At 40.2% G+C, this 23,641-nt stretch overlaps 1 protein-coding gene across 1 annotated transcript; it reads right to left on the bottom strand.

The window, feature by feature from the left end:
- Positions 1-16,940: 16,940 nt before the first annotated feature.
- Positions 16,941-17,959, bottom strand: LOC131911308 (vomeronasal type-1 receptor 4-like). Its single transcript, XM_059263291.1, has one exon. It carries the CDS (start codon positions 17,835-17,837, stop codon positions 16,941-16,943), a length of 897 nt encoding a protein of 298 aa, XP_059119274.1. The 5' UTR covers positions 17,838-17,959.
- Between the last annotated feature and the right edge of the window lie 5,682 nt (positions 17,960-23,641).

The following is a 23,641-nucleotide window of genomic DNA, read 5'->3' as shown; positions in this document are numbered from 1 at the left end:
TTCCCAAAGCCAGAGAAGGAAAACAAATTAGGTTAATGGAGGTGAGGAGAGGCAATGTGCCTGTGAGCCAGATCTTGCTTCAGAGCCCCTGCATGCTGCTGTCTGTCCTCAGTGTTATTAACTCTAATAAACGTCTTACCCTCAAACAATAAGTCACTTCATTGCCTTCCTAAACCTCCTTTGACCCTAAACTTGAAACCTTTTACTACCTTGATATAAGCTTGTATAATGCTAAATGTTAGGCTAGTTCTAAAACTTGGCTCTGCTCTTCTCAGCCCCTTTGTCCTGATCAGGAGGGATGTTGTTATTGCTAAATGATGAGAGTTACCCTGACAAACTGGTTATCAGTTACTGCTTACACCCATTTCTCCATGCTATATATATGTATACATATATATAATCTATATATAATGTATATGTATATGTATATTACTGATTGTTGTGTCCTAATGTTCTAACATATCAAATCACTAAGTTAATCAAGTCTATTAAAAGTAAGTTTGCATTATTTTTTACAAAATTCATTCTAGGGAATCTAGGCCCTACTCAAGGAGTCTAGAAAGCTGAAAGGACAGATCCTTACCTGCCTCCCACCCCACTGTGCCCACCTGTCTCCCACCCCGCTGTGCCCACCTGTCTACCACCCCGCTGTGCCCACCCATCACTCGGTTTTAGATCTCTTGCTCCCTTGGGGAAAGAACTGGAGGTGATTCTGTTGCCAGGAAGCTAGAACTGCAAATTAAGAAGAAACAAGTAACAATTGTCCACATTTATATCCCCTCAATGAGCTTCCATGGTTATCATGAAGGGAAATACCCCAGCACTTCCTTTTTGTCATGGGCTCTCCCAGGAGCCATGAGCAGAAGAACAACAGAAAAAAAGGTGTCAGAGTGTAACTGTCCTGGGAGGAGAGCAGATATTTTAAAGAGAGATATTTGTCCCCTCTATTTCACTATCATAGTATTGATACTGTGTTGATATTTTATTTGTGCTTAAATGTGGTGATATTTTATTTTTATGTTAATAAATAAAATTTGTCTGGAGATCAGAGGAAATAGCAAGCCACTTTAAGTAAACACAAAAGTCAGGCAGCTGTAGCACATGCCCTTAATCCTATCACTTAGCAGGCAGGGTCTCTATGTGTTCAAGGCCACACTAGGGAACAGAGCCAAGCGTGGTGACACACACCTTTAATCCCAGTGCCAACCATAGAGACCTGGAGGTCTATACAGACAGACAGAAATTGATAGAGCTGTGTAGGAAGAGGAAGTGAGGTAGCTGGGCTAAGATAGCCAATGAGAGGGCAAAACAGCAAGGCAACAAAGATGCGGGTAGACAGGAAGTCATGGCATTTGGAAGCTGCAGAGCTGGTGAGATAAGGTTGGCTGGTGGCTTTTCCTATTTCTCTGCTCTAAGGCTTTCACCCCTATATTTGGCTCTGTGTTTTTATTTAATAAGACCATTTGGAAATTCATCTACACGATACAATAAACCCAAAGAAATGACATTTGCCCAGGAGTCATTCCCAGTCTTGCAGGGGGGAAGGCTGAAGCCCTGGGACTCTCAGAGGAGGAACTTGCCCCTCCCCCCCCTTTCCTGCATTTTCTTTCTGTTATACATCGTAACATTGCCACAGAAATGGAGAGGGGGAGAGAAAGCCTTTTGGTTGGTTTCTTTGGCTTTGTCAGTTTGTTTCCTAATTTCCTTAAAGAACAGCAGTTTCCATTTTTCATGTGTGGCTGCATGTATATCTTTATGATTGGATCGGCACCTCTCTCTCTCTCTCTCTCTCTCTCTCTCTCTCTCTCTCTCTCTCTCTCTGTGTGTGTGTGTGTGTGTGTGTGTGTGTGTGTGTGTGTAGTGGTGTGTATGCACATTTGTGCTCACCTGCATGCATGAGACTGAGGTTGGTGTCAGGAATCATCCTCCATCTTCCATTTTACTGAGTCAGGATCTTTCAAGCAAACACAGAGCTCACCAAAATAGTTAACTTCACTACCCAGCTTCCTCTAGGGCTAGCCTGCCCCTGGCTTCCAAGGCTGGAATTACAGGTAGGCTGCCACCCCGCCAGGCATTTGAGTGAGTTAGCACTCAAGCTTGCAAGGAAAGCACCTTAGCCACTGAGCCGCCTCCCCAACCAGGGTTTATGAATTTTCAGTGCCACCTTGTAAGACAGGGATATCCTTTATCTGAGATGAGCTTGCTGACCAGAAAGAAGCTAACCCCTTCCGTACCATAATCTCAAGATAGTAGTTGTCTGGCATTGCTCGGTTCCAACACATCAATTTGGTAAGAATAAACACAAGATGAGTCCAGACACATCGAAGACCTGAGAGTTTGGTCACCAAATACTTGGATGGATGTGACTGTAGCTGCCACGGAGCACAAGCAGGACCCCGGTGTGCATCCCAGGCTTTCTATCTCAGTGAGGACTTTGTCAGGTAGCTAGGTTCCAGACGAGAAGGAGATCCTTACCAGAGGTGATGTCAAGAGGGTCATGAAAGTTGAGAAAGTGCACAAATAGATAAAAAGTGAGTGACCATTGGTGACATGTTCTTATGAAGTGGGTTCCTGTGACTGAGGCAAAAGCTGGTGATAAAAGCAAGAATAAGAAGAGTGGTAAGGATAAGATAATATGTCTTTAAGGTGACCAATGTGAAGAATGTCTTCTGGCCTGGATGACGGACATGAACGGTGATGCCACCAAGCAGAGCTATACAACAGACATCAAACAGAACAGCAGCGACTCAGACCTCCCCAAGCATCCAATGAAATGTCATCCAGGGATGCTACCGACACCAAAGCAAAAGAGACCTGGGCAGGTGTGAAGGAGTGTCTCAGAGATGAATACACTTCTGACAATCAGGACTCATAGTCTTCGGTGGAAAACTTAATGAACATCTCAGGAAGGCAGATTTGCAGAGTTGGGGCTGGCCGCAGAGATTCGGGCACTAAGGACTACACCCTCTAAATGCACAAAGCGGTCAAATGCTTGGCTTGCCAAGGTTTTCTCTGTCTGTAGTCTGTCTTTCACTTGATTAACTACTGTTTAGTGGTACAGAAGATTTTTAAGTTCCTAAATTCCCATTTATCAATTGTCTTGTTTCCTGAACAACTGGAGTCTCATTGAGAACAGCCTTGCCTATGTTTAGATCTTGGATGTCTTTCTCTACATTTCCTCTGACACTTTTTAGTTCCTTGTCTCACCTTAAAGTCTTTGGTCCACTGAGAGTCAGGTCTTGTGAAAGGCAGGCTATATAGACCTAGCTCTTTTCTTCTACATGTGGATATCCAGTTTCTGTGGCCCCATTTGTCCATATCTGCAGACCATGCATGCTGCACTAGCAACCTGACACACAGTACCTGCCCACTGCTGCGATAAAGGCATGACTGATGTGGAAGTAACCAGACACTTTCTGGTTGGACTTGAAACCCCAAATACAGGGAGGAATTCACATCTGATGCCGTAAACCTGGACCGAAGCCTGTGGCAGAGGTGAGTGGGATGCTCACAGCCCTAGCAGGAAAGGTACACCTGTTGTTTTGCAAAATGGACATGATGGCCTGTCAAATGACAAAATGAGTTCTGGAAACTTACGTTTATGCCCATAGATTGCTGCTGCCATAAGCTTTAGTCACAGAAGCTTCTCTCTGAAGTGGGCAGTGGTTACTGCAGTACCTCATAACTAGACAAATTGCAGAGAGTACGTTTTATAATCATCGACATTTGTCAATCATATTTCCTCTGTCTTCCTATGAGTTTAATTATGATGTAATGAGGCTAATTTAAAATAAAATTCATTTTAACTTTAAGATTTTTATTTTGTATACCTTATAAATAAGGACCTTCATTTTATATATCATCATAAATTCAGTACTATTATAGCTTTTTTTTTTTTTACATAATTAGCAGTAACCTTTCAGTGTAAGAGGAGACATGGGGCCATCAAGATGACTCTGAGGTAGAGGAACCTGCTGCCAAGCCTGAGGACTTGAGTTTAATATCCAGGACCCACCCAGTAGAAGGAGAAAACTGACTCCCGAAAACTGTCCTCTGGCCTCCATACATACCATGACAGGTGGGCATCCACACAGAGATACACACAATGTAAATAAATCTTCTTAAAAGCTTTTTAAAAGGTGACTTGGAGATTGAGATATATAATTCTGTGTTTAGCATGTGCAATGCAAGATTCTGCATTTATCCCAGCACCAGCTGTAAACACACACACACACACACACACACACACACACACACACACACACACAAAACCTAGATAAATAAATAGAAAGTGCAGAAGTGAAATTTGAATCCAATATCTCTGGCTCCAGTTTCTTCTAGTAGATCTCTTTTTCCAAACCACTTATATTGGATAACAATTGTCTCTATTAAGGAAGTGCAATAATAAAGTTAACATTGATAATTTATTGCATTTTAATGTGTGAGTTGGGATGTTGTATGACAAGACACCATGAGCAAGGCAGCTCTTCTAAAAGGAAACATTTAACTGGAGGGTGTTTGCAGTTTTAGAAGGTTAGTTCATTATCACCATTTGGGGGGCAAGGTGGGAGCATGGTGGCACTCCCAGCTGGAGCAGAAGCTGAGAGTTACCTCCTAATCTGGAAACAGAGGGAGAGACAGAGACGAGACAGAAAGACACAGAGAGAGAGAAGGGACAGAGATTGGGTCAGGGGTGGGCTTTTGAAACCTCCAAGCTCAACCCTGGTGCCACATTTCCCTCAACAAGGCCACAGCTCCTAATCCTGCTCAAATAGTGTCCTGCCATGTTGACTAACCAATCAAATATGTGAGCCTGTGAGGGCCATTCTTATTCAAATCACCACATTTCTATTACAGAACTGTAACGGGTCTTTCTCTGTCCCTCTAGCCAACTCACAAACAACGACATGGAGACTTCACATGAATTATGAAAGCTTGGCCTTAGCTTAGGCTTGTTTCTAACTAGCACTTATAACTTAAATTAACCCATTTCTATTAATCTGCATGCTGTCATGTGGCTTGTGGCTTTTACCTCTCCTCCTGCACGTCCTGCTTCCTCTGAATCTGGCTGGCAACTCCAACCTTCTTCCTCTCTGAGTCTTTTCTGTAGTCAGAAGTCCCACCTAACCTTTTTCTGACTAGCTATTGGTCATTTAGCTCTTTATTAAACCAATCACAGTGACACATACTCACACAATGTAAAGGAATATTGTGCAACACAGAACAAATATCTAAATTTTCTAACCATGCTGTTTGAGCCCCATAGTGGAAAAATCAAATTGAATCCTTGTTTATTCTGTCCATGGTCACGCTCAAGATGCTTGAAGACAACCTAAATTTTTTCTTAACTTGTGGAGTTATTTCTTATTTTCATTATTTTATTTATCGTATTTGATTCTGTTTCATCCTATCATATTACCATCATGCAATTCCAAATGCCAGGGAATCAATCAATGCATCTTAACTATGGCCTATTTGCAGACACTCGGGGAATCTCTTTCTTCAAGTTCTTTAACATCTCCAACTCTACAGGTGTTGCAACTTCTACTGTGTCTCAGATTTTATTTCTTTTAAAACATTTACTCATTTTATGTACATGTGTGTATATATATAGGCACATACATGTACTATGTGTGTGTGTGTGGAAGTTGGAGGTCAATACCCAGGAACTGGCTCTGTCTCTCTACCATGGTTCTGGGAAGGAACTCAGGCTCTCAGGTAGGCAGCAAGCACTTTTCCTTGCTCAGCCACTTCTCTCTCCATTTAGTTTGATTCAGTTTTCCCTGATGTCTCCCCTTTGGTAATAAAGATGACATCTGGGGTTGCCTTTTTCATTCCAACTTGTGTGTCTTTGCTCCAGAGCTTTGATGTTTCCTGGGTTATAGTTGAACCTCAAACGGATTCTGCGCTTTAGTATTAAATGGCATTTTAGCCTTCAATAGTATGTCAAGCGGCATAATTTTTCCATTTATGATCAAACAATTAAAGCTGAACCACTCAAAGTTGTCCCCAAAAGTCTCTTGTTCAAAAAAATAATTAATTAATCTACTGTGTGTAGGCAGGAGAGTGCCCTAGAGGAACTGTGGGGTGGCACTTAACTATGAGGTCTGAGTTTTGATTCCTGACCTCTAAGGGAAGCATGGATTTGTTCTATATGTGTGGATGCTTTTGAAGATAGATTAGAGAAGGAGAATAACTTGCTGCTGTGTATTGTCATGGGATTAGGAAAATTTCTGCAGTCAGTTTTTAGTTTTCCTTTGGTCTTACCAATCTTTTCTCTCATCCTTGTCAATAACTGGGTCACTGTGATCTCTCTCAGATCAAGTTTATTTTCTGATTTCTAGATGGGGAGGAAGTTACTGTTTCACATCCAAGAACCATGTCTCCCATATAGGCATATTTATATGGGACAGTATGTTAGCGTAAAGGAAACTGTGCGTTTGGGTCCCTAAGATTTGCATATATTCTAAATAGCTGGAAAGCCGATCTGAACCCTTCCTCTTCTGCTTCCCAGTTAATATTACATCATTGCTTTAGAGTCTGCATGGCCAGTTCTATCAGCCATGGTGACATAGTGAGACCCTGTCTCAAAAAAAATAAATAAATAAAAGCAAACAAAGAAAAAGCAACACTTCTCCAAACAGACTTATAGCTTGATAAAAAATGACTGCCCTTACCACTGGTAGTGCAAGTCCACATTCCCAGCACCAGGAAGACTACAGCAGGAGGATTATGACTTAGAAACTACCTAGAGATAAATAGTAAGAACTTGTCACAGACGAGGCTAGCACCACACTAGAGTGAACTGAAGGGTTTCAAGGTCTCCTTGCTGTGCTGAGCCCAAAGGTGAGTGCTGGGTCAGCCTGTCAGGGTGAGGAGTCCCAGGTCTTATTGCACTTTCAGGATCTTGCGGTTCTTGGCTCCAAGGAAGCAGCACAAAGACTTCAGCTGTTATCATCACTGTGTCAGGAAACTCTGCAGAGTCTCGGCCCATGTGGCAGCTTTTCTTCTTCCTCTACAATCATTACACTGTTTGGCTCAGAGGTTATCCAAGCACTTGTTGTGGATTAACTAAGGATGTGAGCTGAGAAAACACACAACACGAAATCCAAACATGTTCTGTAACTATCTTCCAAGGTCCCCAGACTGGTCCTCCACCCACATTTCCAAGCTATGAACCAGCTCAGGGACCCACTTGGGCTTGGGATTCAGCATCTCAAGATATTAAGAGAGCAGTTTGCAAGGAGTGGGGAGAATGTATGAACCAGAGGAGTAATGCAGTTTTGTGGTAGATCTCTTTCCTTCAGGAGTGACAGGGCCATTGGCCACCATGAAGTAGAGTTAAGGTATGTCCCACAGAATACCCTTGCCTACAACCTCAGCAATGATATACACAGAACAGCAGAGAGGAAGCTTGCCTTATGATACTGTTAATGAGACAGTTCAAGTCTCATGGGGGATGGGAGGCAGGGCCTGTTTTCACATCTTCACCTCTTCCTGCCATAGCTGCATATTGTTTGGGGGATATATAGGAGGTGAAAGCCTGATTGAGGGTTGGGATATTTTACTGTACAGCTCTTTTGGGGTTGTCATCCATGTTGGAACCAGACTTTCTAGATGTAGCTTGATGTCTTCCATGCACCTACAAATAAAGATGTACCCAACTTATCCAAGGAAACTGGTTCACTCAACACCACCTTGAAGAAACCAATTCTTTGCACACTTTTTACCCTATCTGGGGTGAACAGATGCTTTTTAATGTCTTCCTTGGTAAAAGTCACATGACAAGGAGAATTTGAAGGTAAAGGCTGGTAAGCTCTGAGTAGCCACAGATTCATATTTCTAATTATATGGAAGAACCAGCCACAAGCAGGTTCACAAATGGAGGTAGTTTCTGAGGGCTGTAGGCTGCACACCACACACTGAAGGCTCTGTTCTCTTCTGTATTTAGGCTCCACTTATTAGTAAAATCATGTGGTATTTGTCTACATGTAGCTGACTTATTTCATTATCCTAATGTCCCACAGTTCCATGCTACTGATGAGCAATTCATCCAACGTAAAGAAATCATCGGCTGGACATGGTGGCTAACACTTAATCCCAGCACTCAGAAGGCAAGGGCAGATGGATCCCTGTGAGCTCAAGGCCAGCTTGATCTATAGAGCATGTTCCAGGATATCCAGGGCTGCAAATAGAAATAGGGGACTCTGTCTCAAAAAACGAAAACAATAAAACAAAAAAGAAAAGTAAAAAGAAATTATGAAGTTTGAGATGTTTATACTAATCCAATTCCAGTTGTCAAATCTCATGTACATTACCTGAAGGGCACAAGTGAGTCACATGTCCAGGTTGCCTTCACAATCCTCTACTTATTTAGATTCTAAACTATTTCCATCATGAATTAAAATTTTTGATTTATCTTCTCATCAAGATTTTGTTTTGTTTTTTTCTCTAATCTACTCTGACTTTTAAGGGGAAATTGAAAATTGCAGCTCTATGTGCCACTCAGAATCCAGACCATCCTTGGGCATGCTGTATCAACAATTATGTATCTCCTGTCTACCCTTTTAAAAAAGTTTTTAATTACTTTAAAGTTTATTTTGTGTGTGTGTGTGTGTGTCACAGCACACATGTGGAAGTCAGAGGACAACATGTAGGAGTCAGTTTTCTCCCTTCAGAGATAGATCAGGTTGTCTGGCTTGTCGGTAGGTGCTTTCACCCACGAGTCATCTCTCCAGACCCTCTGTCTAGTCTTAGTGTTGAACAATCTCTTCATCAATCAGATTTAGCACACATTTCTTCACTCCTTCTCCATGTTCTTATGTCATTTTCTTTAGGGTCAAATTAGCTGGACTGATAAAGTGTTCATTAATCCAGCCCTTTATGTCAGTTTCTAGAAAATGGCTGTAACAGAAGAGTGTGAGACCAAGAGAAGCAATGGCTGTTACCTACAAACAAGTCACATTTACATGAGAAATGTGTAAAGGAGCTGGAGGGATGGTTAAGAGATCTGCCCCTCTTGCAGAGGATCCTGGTTCCTTGTCCAACACTCACATCAAAGACTCATGACCACCTGCAGTTATTACTCTTTGGGACCCAGTGCCCTTTCTGGCCTGGTGAGTACCTGTACAAATGTGGCATACACTCACACAGGCACATACACATAAATAAAAATAAATCTTTATCTTAGAAAAACAAGTTAATTAATAAGGTATACCGTAATGCAATACTCACACATTGCTCACTTAATTGTTTTGTACATAGAGTACAATCAAGAAGTAAAAAACCTATTCATCATGGTAAAGTAGAGCCATGGTGCACCCAAAACCCAAACTGTTACAGAGGTTTTAGTCAGATGAGACACATCTGATAAATAGTTGTGGATATAATCATTGAAAATAAAATTGTACAATTGTTAGATGTGGGCAGAGTTTTCTGTCTAGATAGCTGATCAGCTCTTTTATACCAGCAGCTCCCCAAATACACACACAGAGGCTTATTATTGATTATAAATGCTCAGCCAGTAGCTCAGGCTTGTTGCCAGCTTTTACATTTAAATTAACCCCTATTTCTTATCTTGGCTCTTCCATGAGGCTCAGTACCTGTTCTCAGTAGAGCACCTTCATCTCCTTCTTCCTCTGCATCTCCTCACAACTCCCGAGACTCCTCCCCTTCTTCTTCGTGCTCTCTTTTTGTCTGCCAGTCCCTCCTGATCTCTACCGGTCCAACTATTGGCCAGTCAGCTTCTTGATTAAACCAATCACAGTGACATACATTCACACAGTGTAGAAGAATATTCCACATTTCCCTCTTTTTGTCTAATTAAAAGGAAGGATTTACCTTTAACATGGTAAAATTATATACAACAAAAATAGTTATCAAGTAAGAATTACAGTTACAATATCCAGTCCATTTATATTTGGCAAATTTAGAGAAAATACTATATATCTTATCTTTGTGAGTCTAAAGTTTTAAACCTAAGTTATCTTTTCATTATAACTAAGAAAAACTTTAAGTCCAATTATTTAGTGTTTAATTCCCTGAAAGACCCCAGAAGGGTGTAATGTTATCTAATGACAGTGACATCTGGCTGCCTGGACAATCACCCAAAGTTCTTCTCTAATGTTGGGGCATTTAACTCTGACTACAGGCCTAGTATATATGACAGACATTTTTGAGAAGCAGGGAATTTTGAAAGACTGTCCTACCTTGTCTTGGCAAAGTTTGACAGTTGCCTTTCTTGTGCCCTGGTTGTCTAGTCTGGACAGCTGTTGGAGAATATTATTTTAAGGTGTGTTACATTTGTTTAACTCTGCAAAACCATGTTACTGTGCCTGTCTAAAACACCTGATAGTCTAATAAAGATCTGAATGGCTAATAGCAAGGCAGGAGAAACAGGGAGGGCTGCAAGCAGAGAGGATAAATAGAAGGAGAAATCTGGGATGAAAAAAAGAAGCAGGAGCAAGAAAAGAAGGAGGATATCAGGGGCAGTCACCCAGCACACAACAAGCCACAGAGTAACAAGCAAAGTAAGGTTATAGAAGTAAGAAAAAGGTAAGAGCCCAGAGGCAAAAGGTAGCTGGGATAATTTAAGGTCAGAAAAAGCTGGAAAGAAACAAGCCAAGCTAAGGTTGGCCATTTATAAGTAAGACTAAGCCTCTGTGTGTGATTTATTTGTGAATAAAAAGCAATAAAAGAGCAAAAACAAAAACAACATTTTGGAGCCCAACATGGTTGAATTTCCACATAGGGCTTAAGAAAGCTAAGAGGAAAAAAAAGGATACAGCTCCTTTAAGAGTTTCTGCCTGCTGGCAAGCCCTTGAGCAGCCAATATGTTAAGTAGCAACAAAACTCTAAGTAAAAATGCCTGCCACAGTGCAAGCATCAGCATTTTAGAGATCTAGGAAGGTTGAATGCAGTTCCTGGTCAGGCAAACCTCACACTTGGCTTTCACAAACTGAGAAGCAGGCAGGGCCAGCTGAGATCCATGTACAGAGGATCTAGGTGTAGGTTCACAGTTTAAAGCTCTGCTCTCATGGTCAAAAAAGGCTGAAGATATACAATAAAAGAGGTCCAAATGGAAAAACCTCTAGACAGGTTATAGTGTGTTTAACAATGTTCATAGGCTTAAGAAAAGAAAAAAAGGTATATTCATAAATTTAAGGGAGAAGTAAAGTAATATAAAAATAATAAGCCACATAAAGATGGGAAATACACAGGTATTCTGGATCCTGTATGTCATTGTGTTGATTTTGAATTTATTGATTGATGAGAAGCAGAAGACAGCTGCTAGGAAATATGGAAGTGTGAACTGGACTGCTAATTTGAACTAATCCAGATGCTTTAGGAATGCCTTAACTTTAAAAAAGTCAAAAAATGTATTTTTCAAATCAAAAATGCATTGGAGAAGAAATTTTGCTTTTGTTTCCATAGGAGATGAGAGGCTGTGGATTCCTTCAGAGTTATTATAGATCAGGTTTGATCAGGCGAGACCTCTTGAATCTTGACAGTTGATGTCTATCAGCAAAGGTTACTGCTGGTCTTCCCTGGACTTGTTCATTATCTCAAATTTTTCTCTCGGGCCCTAAAGATATTTTGTCCATAGAGAACAGGAGCCAGTATAGAGAAAACTATGCTCACATTCCCAAGAGTTGGAGGTGTGTGTGGTCTTTGGTTATTTGATGGGTTATGGATATTTATTATAATTTGGGGAAATACAGGAATGATGAGATAAAAGGGTAGATTATTGAATCTTCTTTAAACTAAAGAACAACTGTTAATCTCAAATATTTTGTATTGGTATGGACTTTTGTATACTGATACAAATTTAAGGTCATTTTTTGTTTTAAAGTATTGTATATATGTTTCTAGTCTTGTTTAAAGGAATTTTTATTGATACAAATTTAAGGTCATTTTTGGTACCACATATTGTATATATGTCTCTACTCTTGTTTAAGGTATTGTACCTATGCAGTTCATTTAAAAATGTAAGGTAAAGTTCTAGTTTTTTAAAGCATTATTATAAACTATATAGTATAATCAAGAAACATAAATCAGTAGTCATTTAGAACAACCAAATTTGTAGATATGTTAGGTATATTTTCTAGGTTAAATAAATATATTTTAGATAGATGGTCTTCAAATACTTCAAAGACCTATAGAATATGGCATTTAAAATGTTTTGTTAGCCGGGCGGCGGCGGCGCACGCCTTTAATCCCAGCACTCGGGAGGCAGAGCCAGGCGGATCTCTGTGAGTTCGAGGTCAGCCTGGGCTACCAAGTGAGTTCCAGGAAAAGGCGCAAAGCTACACAGAGAAACCCTGTCTCGAAAAACCAAAAAATAAAAAAAAATAAAAAAAATAAAATAAAATAAAATAAAATGTTTTGTTAACTTAAAGTTTTTCATGACAATAAGACACATCCACACCTGACGGCACCAATTTACTTCAGAGAAGATGATGGGCATTGAAGAAACTCCTTACGGAGTTTGCTTTCATTGTGGCAAGGTTAGCCACTGAGCAAAGAAACTGTTCTTGCCTTGACTGCTGACAATGTGCTGTGCAGACTGGACATGCGAGGCACACAGGAAAAAAAACTGATGAACTTTGCCAAAAGAAGGTAGGACAGTCTTTCAAAATTACTGCTTCACAAAAAGTCTTTCAGACATTCTTCTGGACACAGAGAAAAGCAACTGATGAACTTTGCCAATACAAGACAAGACAGTCCTTCAAGTTTCCTGCTTCACTGATAAGTTTGCCTGATACTCTAGGCCTGTAGGCTGAAGATGGTTTCCCCAAGGTTGCAGAAGGAACTTTGAGTGATGTCCAGACAGTCAGATGTCATTTCTAGAGCTTTGGAAGTTGCTTGCAATGCACTTTTTGTTTACTGAAATAATATTATCCTTCTGGGGTCTTTGATGGAGTTAAGACTAGATAGTTATGGTTGCAGTTTTCCTTAGTTATGATAGAAAGTAAATTAAGTGTAAAACTTTGGATTCACTAAGATAGGATAGATAATCCATTATTTTCTCTGAATATACTAACTACAAATAGGATATTGTAAATGTAATTCTTACTTTACAGCTGCTCTTGTTGTGTATAATTTTACTATGTTAAAGTGAAAACTTTTCTTTCTATTTAGGCCAAAAGAGAGAAATGTTGTAGAAAATTATTTTAAGGTGTGTTACTTTTATTTATGTTTTATTTGTTTAACTCTGTGAAACTGTGTTACTGTGCCTGTCTGATACATCTGATGGTCTAATAAGAAACTGAATGGCCAATAGCAAGGCAGGAGAAATAGGCAGGGCCAGCAGGCAGAGAGGATAAATAGAAGGAGAAATCTGGGAGGAAAAAAAAGTAGAAGGACGAGCAGGAAAAGAAAGAGGACATTAGGGGCCGGCCACTCGGGCACACAGCCAGCCAGAAAGTAAGAAGCAAAATAAGGTTATGGAAGTAAGAAAAAGTTAAAAGCCCAGAGGCAAAAGGTAGCTGGGATAATTTAAAGTCAGGAAAAGTGGGAAGAAACAAGCCAAGCTAAGGTTGGGCATTTGTAAGTAAGAATAAGCCTCTGTGTATGATTTATTTGTGACCTAGATGGCAGCCCCCCCAAAAGAGCAAAACCAAACAACAACAGACAGCATTCTGTCAATAACTGATGCAGAGGCAGTTTCTTTGCCCAAATGGCTAGCTTTTGCCATAAAGAAAACAAACTCCACATGCAGTTTCTTTGATGCCCATCATCCTCTTTTGAAACAAATTGCTGCTGTCAGGAGCAGATGTATCTGTCTCATTGTCATGAAAAGTTATAGGTTATTAAACATATTTAATGCCATATTCTGTAGGTCTTTGAAGTGTTTGAAGACTATCCATCTAAATATATCTCTGTATGACCTTGAAAACATACCTAACATGACTATAAATTTGACTATTATAGACGACTATTAATCTGTATTTCTTAATTATATATTACATTTTAAATGAGCTGCATAAACACAATACCCCAAACAAGAGTAGAAACATATATACAGTATAAAAAATTAACTTTAAATTTTTGGCAATATACCAAAATCCATAACAATGTAAAGTATTTTGAGATGTATAGTTGTTTTTAGGATTAAAGTAAATTCAATAATCTACGCCTTTTGCCTTATTATTCCTATATAATGTTCCTTTTTTCCATTAGAAAGAGATCTTTGAATTTAACTCTTTTGTTTAGCTTTTTTTCTGACTATAACCAATAACAACTTGTAACCAACCCCCCTAAACAATGAAAATTTTTATAATCCATTGAATAACCAAAACCCACCCATACTCCATCTCTTGGGAATGTGGGCTTCATTCTCTAGACTACTTCCTGTTGTCTGTCAGCACTGGTATCTTTGGGGGAACTCTGAGAAAATAAGGATAATTGTTAGGTCATGGCTAGTATGTGAGGCTGGACCCAGTCAGCCAGCAGTCTTGAAGCTGTTTTGAATGCAGAATTCTGAGGAGACTGTAACAGAGGCATTTTGAGATGCTTGATCACCTGGGCCATCTGGTTTTTTATTGGTGTCTGGTCCCTTTGCTCTGAAAATACATAAACTTTTAAAAGTAGCATACATGTCTGCATTAATACAAGTATATACAGTGCATTGTGCACACATTAGCCAAAGAAGTTTTGTGTTTTTTTTTTTTTTGCTTTATATTTGAGCAACTAAAATATACGTTATTTGTTTTGTAGGTTTCTATGTTTATTTCTTTATGTCTGTAGTCAGGACTTTCAGAAGGTCTTCCCAATTAATTGATCCATATGGACCTGAAATGAATCTACAGCCTCTCCCTTCCTGTGGAAATAAAAGCATAACCTCTTCCCAAAGTAACATTTTTATTTCCATTTTGAAGTCAAGATGTTTTGAAAATATATAGGTTGGCTTAATCCAGCAGTTTTCATAATCAATGCATCTTAGCAGCTGTTATTTCTTCATTAGCAATCAGAAAATCTAAAGGAAACACAGTAACATGAAGGATCCAGACTCTGTGTAGTTCCCATCTTTATGTGACTTATTTATTTTTATTTATTTATTTTTTTTAATTTACTGCTGTGTATATCACTCTGTATGCTGTGAATGTATTGCTCTGATTGTTTAATAAATAAAATGCTGATTGGTCATTAGCTAGGCAGGAAGTATAGGCAGGAGAAGCAGAGAAGAGAATTCTGGGAAGAGTTCGAGGTCACCAGGCAGACACAGAGGAAGTAAGATGTGAAGGTAGAACTGAGAAAAGGTACCAAGCCACATGGCTAAACATAAATAAGAATTATGGGTTAATTTAAGTGTAAGAGCTAGTCAATAGTTAGCCTGAGCCAATGGCCGAGCAGTTTTAATTAATATAAGCCTCTGTGTGTTTACTTGGGCCTAAGCGGCCACAGGGCAGTGGGATCCGGGCAGAATCAGGGAAACTTCAGCTACACTTAACCCCTTTTTAAATACTTTATTGTTTTTAAACTTCTTTTTATTATATGACTGTATATATCCTTTCTCTTTTCTTTCCCAAGCCTATGTATATTTTTAAACACACTGTAACCCGTTTAGAGGTTTTGTCCATCTGGAGCTGTCTTTACTGAGCATCTGTATTATTCTTTGATTGCATGAGACCAATTTTATACTGCTATGTTAGTTGCCTGGCATTGCTCGGCTTAGTGCATACATTGGCTCATGGCACTAGCAGCTGGCTCCTCCCCTCTTGGTTCCCTGAGAGCCTGGCTTCATGGCCAAGGGACTGGAGGGAGCCACCTTTATTGCCCCAGCTCTGGGAAGTTGTTGGGTCCACGATGTCGCCAAGCTGCTCATCAACCCCATGTAAATGTCCAGTGGCAGGCCCCTTGAAAGAGCCACACCCATGTTTGTCACTAGCACTGGGCCAGGAAGCTGCCTCTTAAAGGAACCAAACCTCTGTTTGCCACTAGCACCAAGCCTACCCAAAAAAAAGGCAGTCACCAAGAAGCCATATTTGACTCCATTTTTTGTGTGTGTATGTTTAGAATCCTTTATTTCTCTTTAAATTCCTCAGGTTTTATGTGGATCTACATTGCCCCATGTTTCTATGTTGAGTAATAAAATGTTTGTCCTATATACACAATGTTTTTTCCTGCAGAGAATGTTCACAAATACAACACCAATTATACTTTTCTGTTCATTCAAGTGTTGTGACTGATGCATTGATCATCTAGTGACTGACTGCACAGTATACATCATTCTTTCGAAGTTCTGTAAAATCTTTTCTATGAAATCTTAAGACACTTTGAGGAATCCCCAATAACTTTGTAGTACTAACATTTCACAAGCACAGCATCGGGTACAAGATATGGAATTTCTTGGACTAACAGGATTAAATCACTATAAATTTTGATAAAATTTACCAAATTCATCTTCATGCTTCAGTCATGGTAACAGAAAAGGCAATTTTACAAATTCTAATTAAAGTCATTTTCTCACTGCTTGAGAGATGGTTCACTTACAAACAGTAGCTGGTTTCACTGAGGATCCAGGTTCAATTCCTAGCAACCACATTTTGATTCAGAACCATAAGTCTTACTCCAGTCAGTAACAGGGCATTAGATGGTCTCATCCAGCCTCTAGACGCACCAAGCATGCACAAGTTACACATACCTAATGTAGGCAAACTATTCATACACAAGAAATGAATACAAATATAAAAAAGCTAAAAACAATAAAGTCCCTTCAAAAGGGTGGCAATATAAAGAATGAGGTTTCTGTATCACTATAATTTGCCAAAGTCTCCCTCCCTCTCCACTCAAGGCTTGAGTTACCAGGAAGATTGTCTGACAATAAACACATGCTTAAACTGTTCTGTGGGATTTTGTCTTATTCACAATATTGTAGAACTGAAAGCTTTTTGACACTCATTAACAGATGAATGAGAGAGATAATTTACTGAATTCTCTCACTGAGCATGCCAACACTCAGGCAGAAGTCCATCCCTGTGAATCAACACAAGCGGGCTAAAGGTTGCATAACCAAGGATCATAAATTCTTGGATATTTATCATCAAGGAATTGTTCCCTAAAGAGAGACTTAAAAATAGAGAAAAAGCACAATTAATCCAATAGAAGGAAAGAAAACAGAGCATCAGAAGGAGGACACTCTGAGCAGCTCTCAGCTCAGGGGGAGTTCTGTAGAGAAGCTTGGCCTTCTGAAGGTAGAGGACATGCTGGTGGTGCTTGTGGAGAAGAGATACCATGTAGCCACTGGCCCCTCCCATGGCACCCTGAAACACAGCATCTCTCAGGACCATGAGAGGAAGAACAATCCACTTTGTTTTCTGACTTTCTAGCATAAAATAACAATAGTTGTCTTCATTCTTAAGCTGTGATGTATTCAGGTTTGTACTTGTGATGGAGTGGATTAGGTTCATACTTATTAAAGCATTGAGCATCCAAAAGAATGAAAAGAATGGAAGGATGTGCCATGCAGACTTTGGTCTGAGCCTCCTCCACCCAGATGCTCTGGGACTGATGATGATGGCCTGGACCACAGTGAGGAGACTGCTGGTGCAGATGGAGACACCACGGGCCACCCTTGACAGGTAAATAAGGATCTTACAGCCTATGTCATCTAGGAAGTTTCTCAAACCAAAAGTTGCTATTGTCTTTGGCAATCCTTTTGCAAGGAGGAGTATGATGTTCGCAAAAGCCAAGTGGATAAGAATAAGGTGTATGGGTTTCCTCTCAGGGCCTCCCCACCAACTGAACATATAATTCACAGAAACAGAAATGTTCCCCAGAGTGCCAACCATAGTCATTAAGAGGAAGATTATTTTCTTAATAAACTTCAAAACCATTTCCTCCTTCTTAGGTAGAAAACTTTGTGTCCAGGATGTAAAGACTCTTTCAAGAAAGTATCAGTAATGCTAGACATGGATCTGAAATACACACTTTGCACAATGGCATTTTCTAGTGTGCATAAGGCAGCAATGGACACATGTAATGTGTGCAGATTAGGTCCTTGAAATGCCTCCTTTTTCCCCACTGTGGACTCTGCGATATTGTACTCTGATGGATGAGTTTGGTAACTGCTATTCAAAATCTAAAGTTTTAATGGAGATTTTTATTTTTGAGCTGTGCACTAGCAAAGTTGACTTGGTCAAGTGGAGTGTGTCTGTCTGTCTGTCTCCCTGTCTGTCTTTCTGTCTGTATGTCTTCATACCTGGATTTTCCTAGTTAACTCTTAGCTTAGCTGAATTGAACTCTACGTTTATCCAACCAACATTTCTTCCTCTGTTTCTCATTCTGTTTCATCATATTTCCCCACCCGATTCCCAAAGCCTGAGGCTCGTGCTGAATCTGTGTGCCTTCCCCACATCACCTCACACACACTGGGAATCCCGGCTGGGTCAACACCTGTAACATATCTCAGATTTAGTACCTTACCCTCCACACTGTCTCCTCCTTTGTTTGATATTCCTTTCTTATCTGGATCTTGACTAATATAACAATTTCTAGATTTGCCTTTGGCTTCAAAGTTTTATAACTTCTATTTCCACATCTTAAAAGTTCCTATATTGACCACTCCGTGACTTCTCTCCATATTAATGTTCACTAGTCATGTTTTAAGATAGTCCTCAATGTCAAATCAAATCATGTAACTTTTCCATATAGGGCCTGACAGTTAAATTTAAATCATAGAAAGATATGCTGAAAAATTCATGTACCTACCAGGTTGCATGTGTCTAGCAGAACCCTGTGGTGCCTCCTAGGAGAGGGGGTAGCAGACAGCCGTGACCCCAGTTTATGACTTCAGGGCATTTGTGACTCCAGTGAGTGACCTGAGGTCATCTGAGGAAGCATGGATCCACTCTCCAGGAGGGGATGATGATGAGGTGGATAAGAGAAGGGGATTAATGAAGTATTATGTGCCGCTATGAAATGAGTGAAGTTTTTGAGTTACAACTCCTCAGTATTTTCTACCTACAGTACCGTAGGTTGGGGCTACTGTGTAGCAGGGACCCCCATCGCAGAGTTCACGGTGTCATTTGCCTCTATGGGGCCTTGTGAGCAGCAGTTTGTCAGTTTGCTTTGCAGCTGCTTCTCCTGATTCTTCTCCAACCTGTGTATCAGGCAGGCTGCTTTGTTCTGCATCAGTCTGAGCTGATTCCAGAACCTTAGATCTCGGCAGGATGTTATTCTTCATGCTCAGGAGCTCCGTTCTCATTTCTCAGGGACTCATGGTAAGCTTTGGGCATCTTTTCTAGAATGAGAGGAAACTGAATATTTCAGGGGTCTGTGTGTACTGAGTACTTGTAATGCCTCTGTTCCCTTATTCCTGTGAAACTTACAGGATTGTATTAACTGTCTATGTCTTGATGGTATCACCTGTGACCTGCATGAACCGAGCTGTATTCCCAGGTTTGGGTTTATTTGACTCATGACTCTAGAAATGCCAGGTACTTCCTTTCAACTGCTCCCCTGATGGAGGAGTAATTATTGCCTGTATTATTGGTGCATCCTAGAATCACTATACCATCCCAAATATGCTCCAGACAGTAATAACAAGCACATCAGCATTCATTAACAATTTAGAATAAAAATGCAGTGTTTACTCAGAGGCTGGAATCTGTAAAAATCCCTTCAATAATTCATATCAAATCTTGATGGAAAATATTAACATTTTTCTGTTTGTTTAATGCTTGATTTCCTGGGGATTCCTACTTTTCTGGTCTTCTCTCTCTCCACCCCAAAGTTCAATCATATTTCAGAACAGATTCTGATCTAATAAGTGATCCCTTCTACTGGAGTGGACTCTCAGAGGAGGGAGAGGCAACTTATCTTTCACATTATATTGGAGAATATAATAGGAAATTAATTTAAAAGACAGGATGGACTTGCGTTTACAAATACGGATGGTCCCTTGTCTGGAAGTAAACCCCAGGAACGTGACATAGGCTACATCCATGCATCCTGGTTTTCTAAAAAGCAAACAAAAGCAAAACAGACTATTTCTCTTTTCTGCTTAGCACTGGGATAAAATTAAGTTGAGCTATTCAGGGTGTGCTAGTTCACAGTCTCAATTCTTGATAGCAGGAATTCTCGAGATGCTAATGATAACTGTTAATTAGTGGTTTATATTTCTCCAAACCTGCCAAGCATACTAGACTGTAGCTGATATAAGTATTATAATATTATGCAATAGACGGAAGGGCCTAAGGATGGATATCAAAGAAAAACCTTCAAATTAGGAGTTATGATATAATTGTAAAAAAAAAAAAATGCCAATATGTGAAAAGTTGAAATGCACCAAAGGTGAAAAGCACCAATATTATAAACGCTGGTGATACTGTTGGAATCACAATGCTGGCAAATATGGAGGCTGAAAACAATAAATTTTGTTTTTCTTTTTGTCTAGTTTACATAGGAGACACAGTCTCCTATGTGCAGGAGTGTTGTTCAGCTAGCCCTGAACAACAATTACCTTGTCTCAGTCTCTCTAGTGCTGACGTTACAGGAGTGCATCCTGATTGTCTCCAGGGTTTGAGAGACATGAGAAAATCTTCTATATACTAATGATTCCTTTAAAGAAAAAAAAAGGAGGAATCCTTATACAAAGACCTAGCCAGAGCTCTGTCATGATCCCATAGCCTGAGGCGGATAGTGATGCTTCAGCATTTCTGTTCCATTTCTCTGTCTCCAGGATCTAGTCTCCTTTGCCCTTTCTGGAGCCATGGACCTACCTCCTCAGGGCCAGAAGGAAAGCAGATCCTGAGGATCACAGAGCCTCTCAACTACTCCCTGGCTTAGGCAAAGTGAGAGACTTCTGCTTTAGTGAAATTCTCCCTGAAACAGCTGAGGGGATCGAAGATCTTACCTCCATGAACTCACCTGGACCTCTGTGGTGCAGACAGACTTGGGAGCAGCTCTGGGAAGGTGACATTTGCCAGGTCCTATTTGTACTGTCAGGATTTGTGGGGCTCTTGGCTGCCATCAGGTAGTGTGGACTTCAAGTTTCATGTTGTCACAGTGTCGGGGGGGTGGGGGGGAGGAAGGCCTCTGCAGGGCCCCAGTCCCTGAAGTACAGCTTCCCCTCTCTCCACAATTACTACATCTGCTTTCCTCTGAAGTTATTTCAAGTTTAATTAGGGTTTAATGATTTTAAGAGGAAGGGTGTGAGATGAGAAAATGAACAACTAAGTTTCTTTGTACAGAGCTCCCGGCATCTCCAGACTGTTTTTACTTTCCCAAAGAGACAAGCTATGATCTGGCAGGGGACCGGCCTCTGACACATAGACTAAGTCACTTGCTTCTTTTTCTTAAATCCCTGCTTAGACAGAATTAGAATAAATGATGCTCAGAGCTGGGGATTCATGTGCAAGTCCCACACAAGGACTAGAACAAGTTTAGAGCTTTTTGTTCTACCTATGCTCATTGCTGGTGACAGGATTTGTTGTAACTGATTATTTCATTCCTGCACATTAAATATCATACAGAATTCTAAATGGATGCTTTCTTGCCCTTATTCCAAAAGCAATATTTACTCATTATAAAACAATGACAGTTATAAAACTTTTGTGTGCACTTGTGTGTGGACCTTCCATATACATTTCATTCTAGTTCCTAGGAGGCCCTACCTATCCCAGATGGAATTGGTGTAAATAAATATACAGGGCTAAGATTAGAATGATGACATCATCATTTTATTCTTGAAGAGAAAGCATCATTGGGTTGACATAGGAGATGAGTTCAAGGTCATGGCTCTTACTCTGTGCCCTGCATGATGGTGTCTCCATACATATAGGTGCAACCGACACATGCTAGAAGCTAAAAATGCTTCTTCTGTAAATGAAACGGCAGCTTTTGAGGAAAACAGAATTTGTATCCTCTCTATTGAATGTGGAATCCAGGAACAGGGAAGCTAAGTTGTACATTACATATGTCATGGTGGATGGAAATAGAAAAATAAGGGTTGTTGGCCAAAGGGCCCCATGGAGTCCCCCAAAAATCCAGGCTATTGTCAAGACTATAGGCTACTCCCCACAAACTGACACCAAGGCTCCATTCCTTAACACTTCACCCACACTACTCACTGAGCTTGGAGATGTCAAGTCCATGCCTACATAGAGGCTTCACTCCTTGTTCCAGCGTCTTTGGTACAGAAAGGTATTCTGCAGGCTCTCAGAAGAGGAACATAAACACCAACCCAGCCACAAAGCCTCATCTGCAAGATATGCTAGGACAATGGCGGCACAAAGATTGTGGAGTAACGCACTCCACAAGATGAAACCCACACTTGACACTGCTTGGCTAACCAGGAACCTGAGAAGCAACAGCCAGGGACCAAGGGTAAAACCAAATAATACTGGTCTAAAAAAGGGGGAAATGTATTGATAAAATGACTCCTAAATATTATGCTATACTCATCAATGAGAGTCTTGTTGAGCTATCAGCAGAGAAGCCTCCTCCTGCAGCAGATGGGATCAAACACAGAGACCCACAGTGAGACATTACTCAGAGAGTGAGAGACTTTGGAACACACAGCCCCAAATGGGATGTCTCCATCAAGTCCCTCAATCCTTCATCTCAGAGCTTAGCAAACCCCACAGAAGAGGATGTGTAAAGAACATTAGAGCCAGAAGAGATGAAAGACACCAAGAAAATAAGGCCCTCTAGATCAACATGAGCAAAGCTCCTAAGAACTCAGAGAGACTTGAGCAGCATGCACAGGGCCTTCATGGGTCTGCACCAGATCCTCTGTGTGCTTCTAGTTTTTATGGGATTCCCGAGTGTGTGAAAGAGTGGGCCTCTGATCCTGTGCCTTATGTTAGGTTCTTTTCCTTCTGTTGGTTTGTCTTTTCTAACTTCGATGTGATAGGTCTTGTTTTATCTTATTATATATTTTCTAAAAGTGAATGAATGAATGGAAACCTGGCCACTGGGGTAAAGGTTAGTGACTGAACTGTCACTTGTACTTGCTGGGAGAGGGAAAATCAGTTTTCTCTAATAGAGTGACACTTGGTACATCAACTCCTCAAGGACCTCACATGCAGGAGTGATTGACCATCATAATAATGGACTACACGGGGTTTTGTTTTGTACTGTGTGTGTGTGTGTCTGTGTGTGTGTTTGTGTGTGTGTACTTTTATTTGGTTACAGTTCAATGGCTTTTTCTTTTGGGATATGTATTTTTTATTTTATTTTCCTTTTTTGGGGGGATTTTATTATTGTGTTGGGTTTTTGTTTGTGTTTGAGAAAGAGCTTGAAGTTTGGTGAGGAGGGAGGAGGGGAGGATGTGGAAGATCTAGGAGGTGGGGAAGAATATTATAAAAAATATTTTATTTTAAAAATATTTTTAATTAATTAATTTATTTATTAATATATTTATTATTTATTTTGGTTTTTTGAGACAGGGTTTCTCTGTGTAGTTTTGTGCCTTTCCTGGAACTCGCTTTGTACACCAGGCTGGCCTCGAACTCACAGAGATCTGCCTGCCTCTGTCTCCCGAGTGCTGGGATAAAAGACGTGTGAAACCACCGCCCAGCAATATTTTAAATGTCAAAAAATATAATAATAATAATAATAATAATAATAATAATAATAATAATAAAAGAAATTTAAAAATAATATCTCTGGTCCAAAAGGAACACTTCCCTCGACT

Source organism: Peromyscus eremicus, chromosome 5 (assembly GCF_949786415.1).
Source record: "Peromyscus eremicus chromosome 5, PerEre_H2_v1, whole genome shotgun sequence".
Taxonomy (NCBI): domain Eukaryota; kingdom Metazoa; phylum Chordata; class Mammalia; order Rodentia; family Cricetidae; genus Peromyscus; species Peromyscus eremicus.
This window is presented reverse-complemented; position numbering and strand designations above follow the sequence as displayed.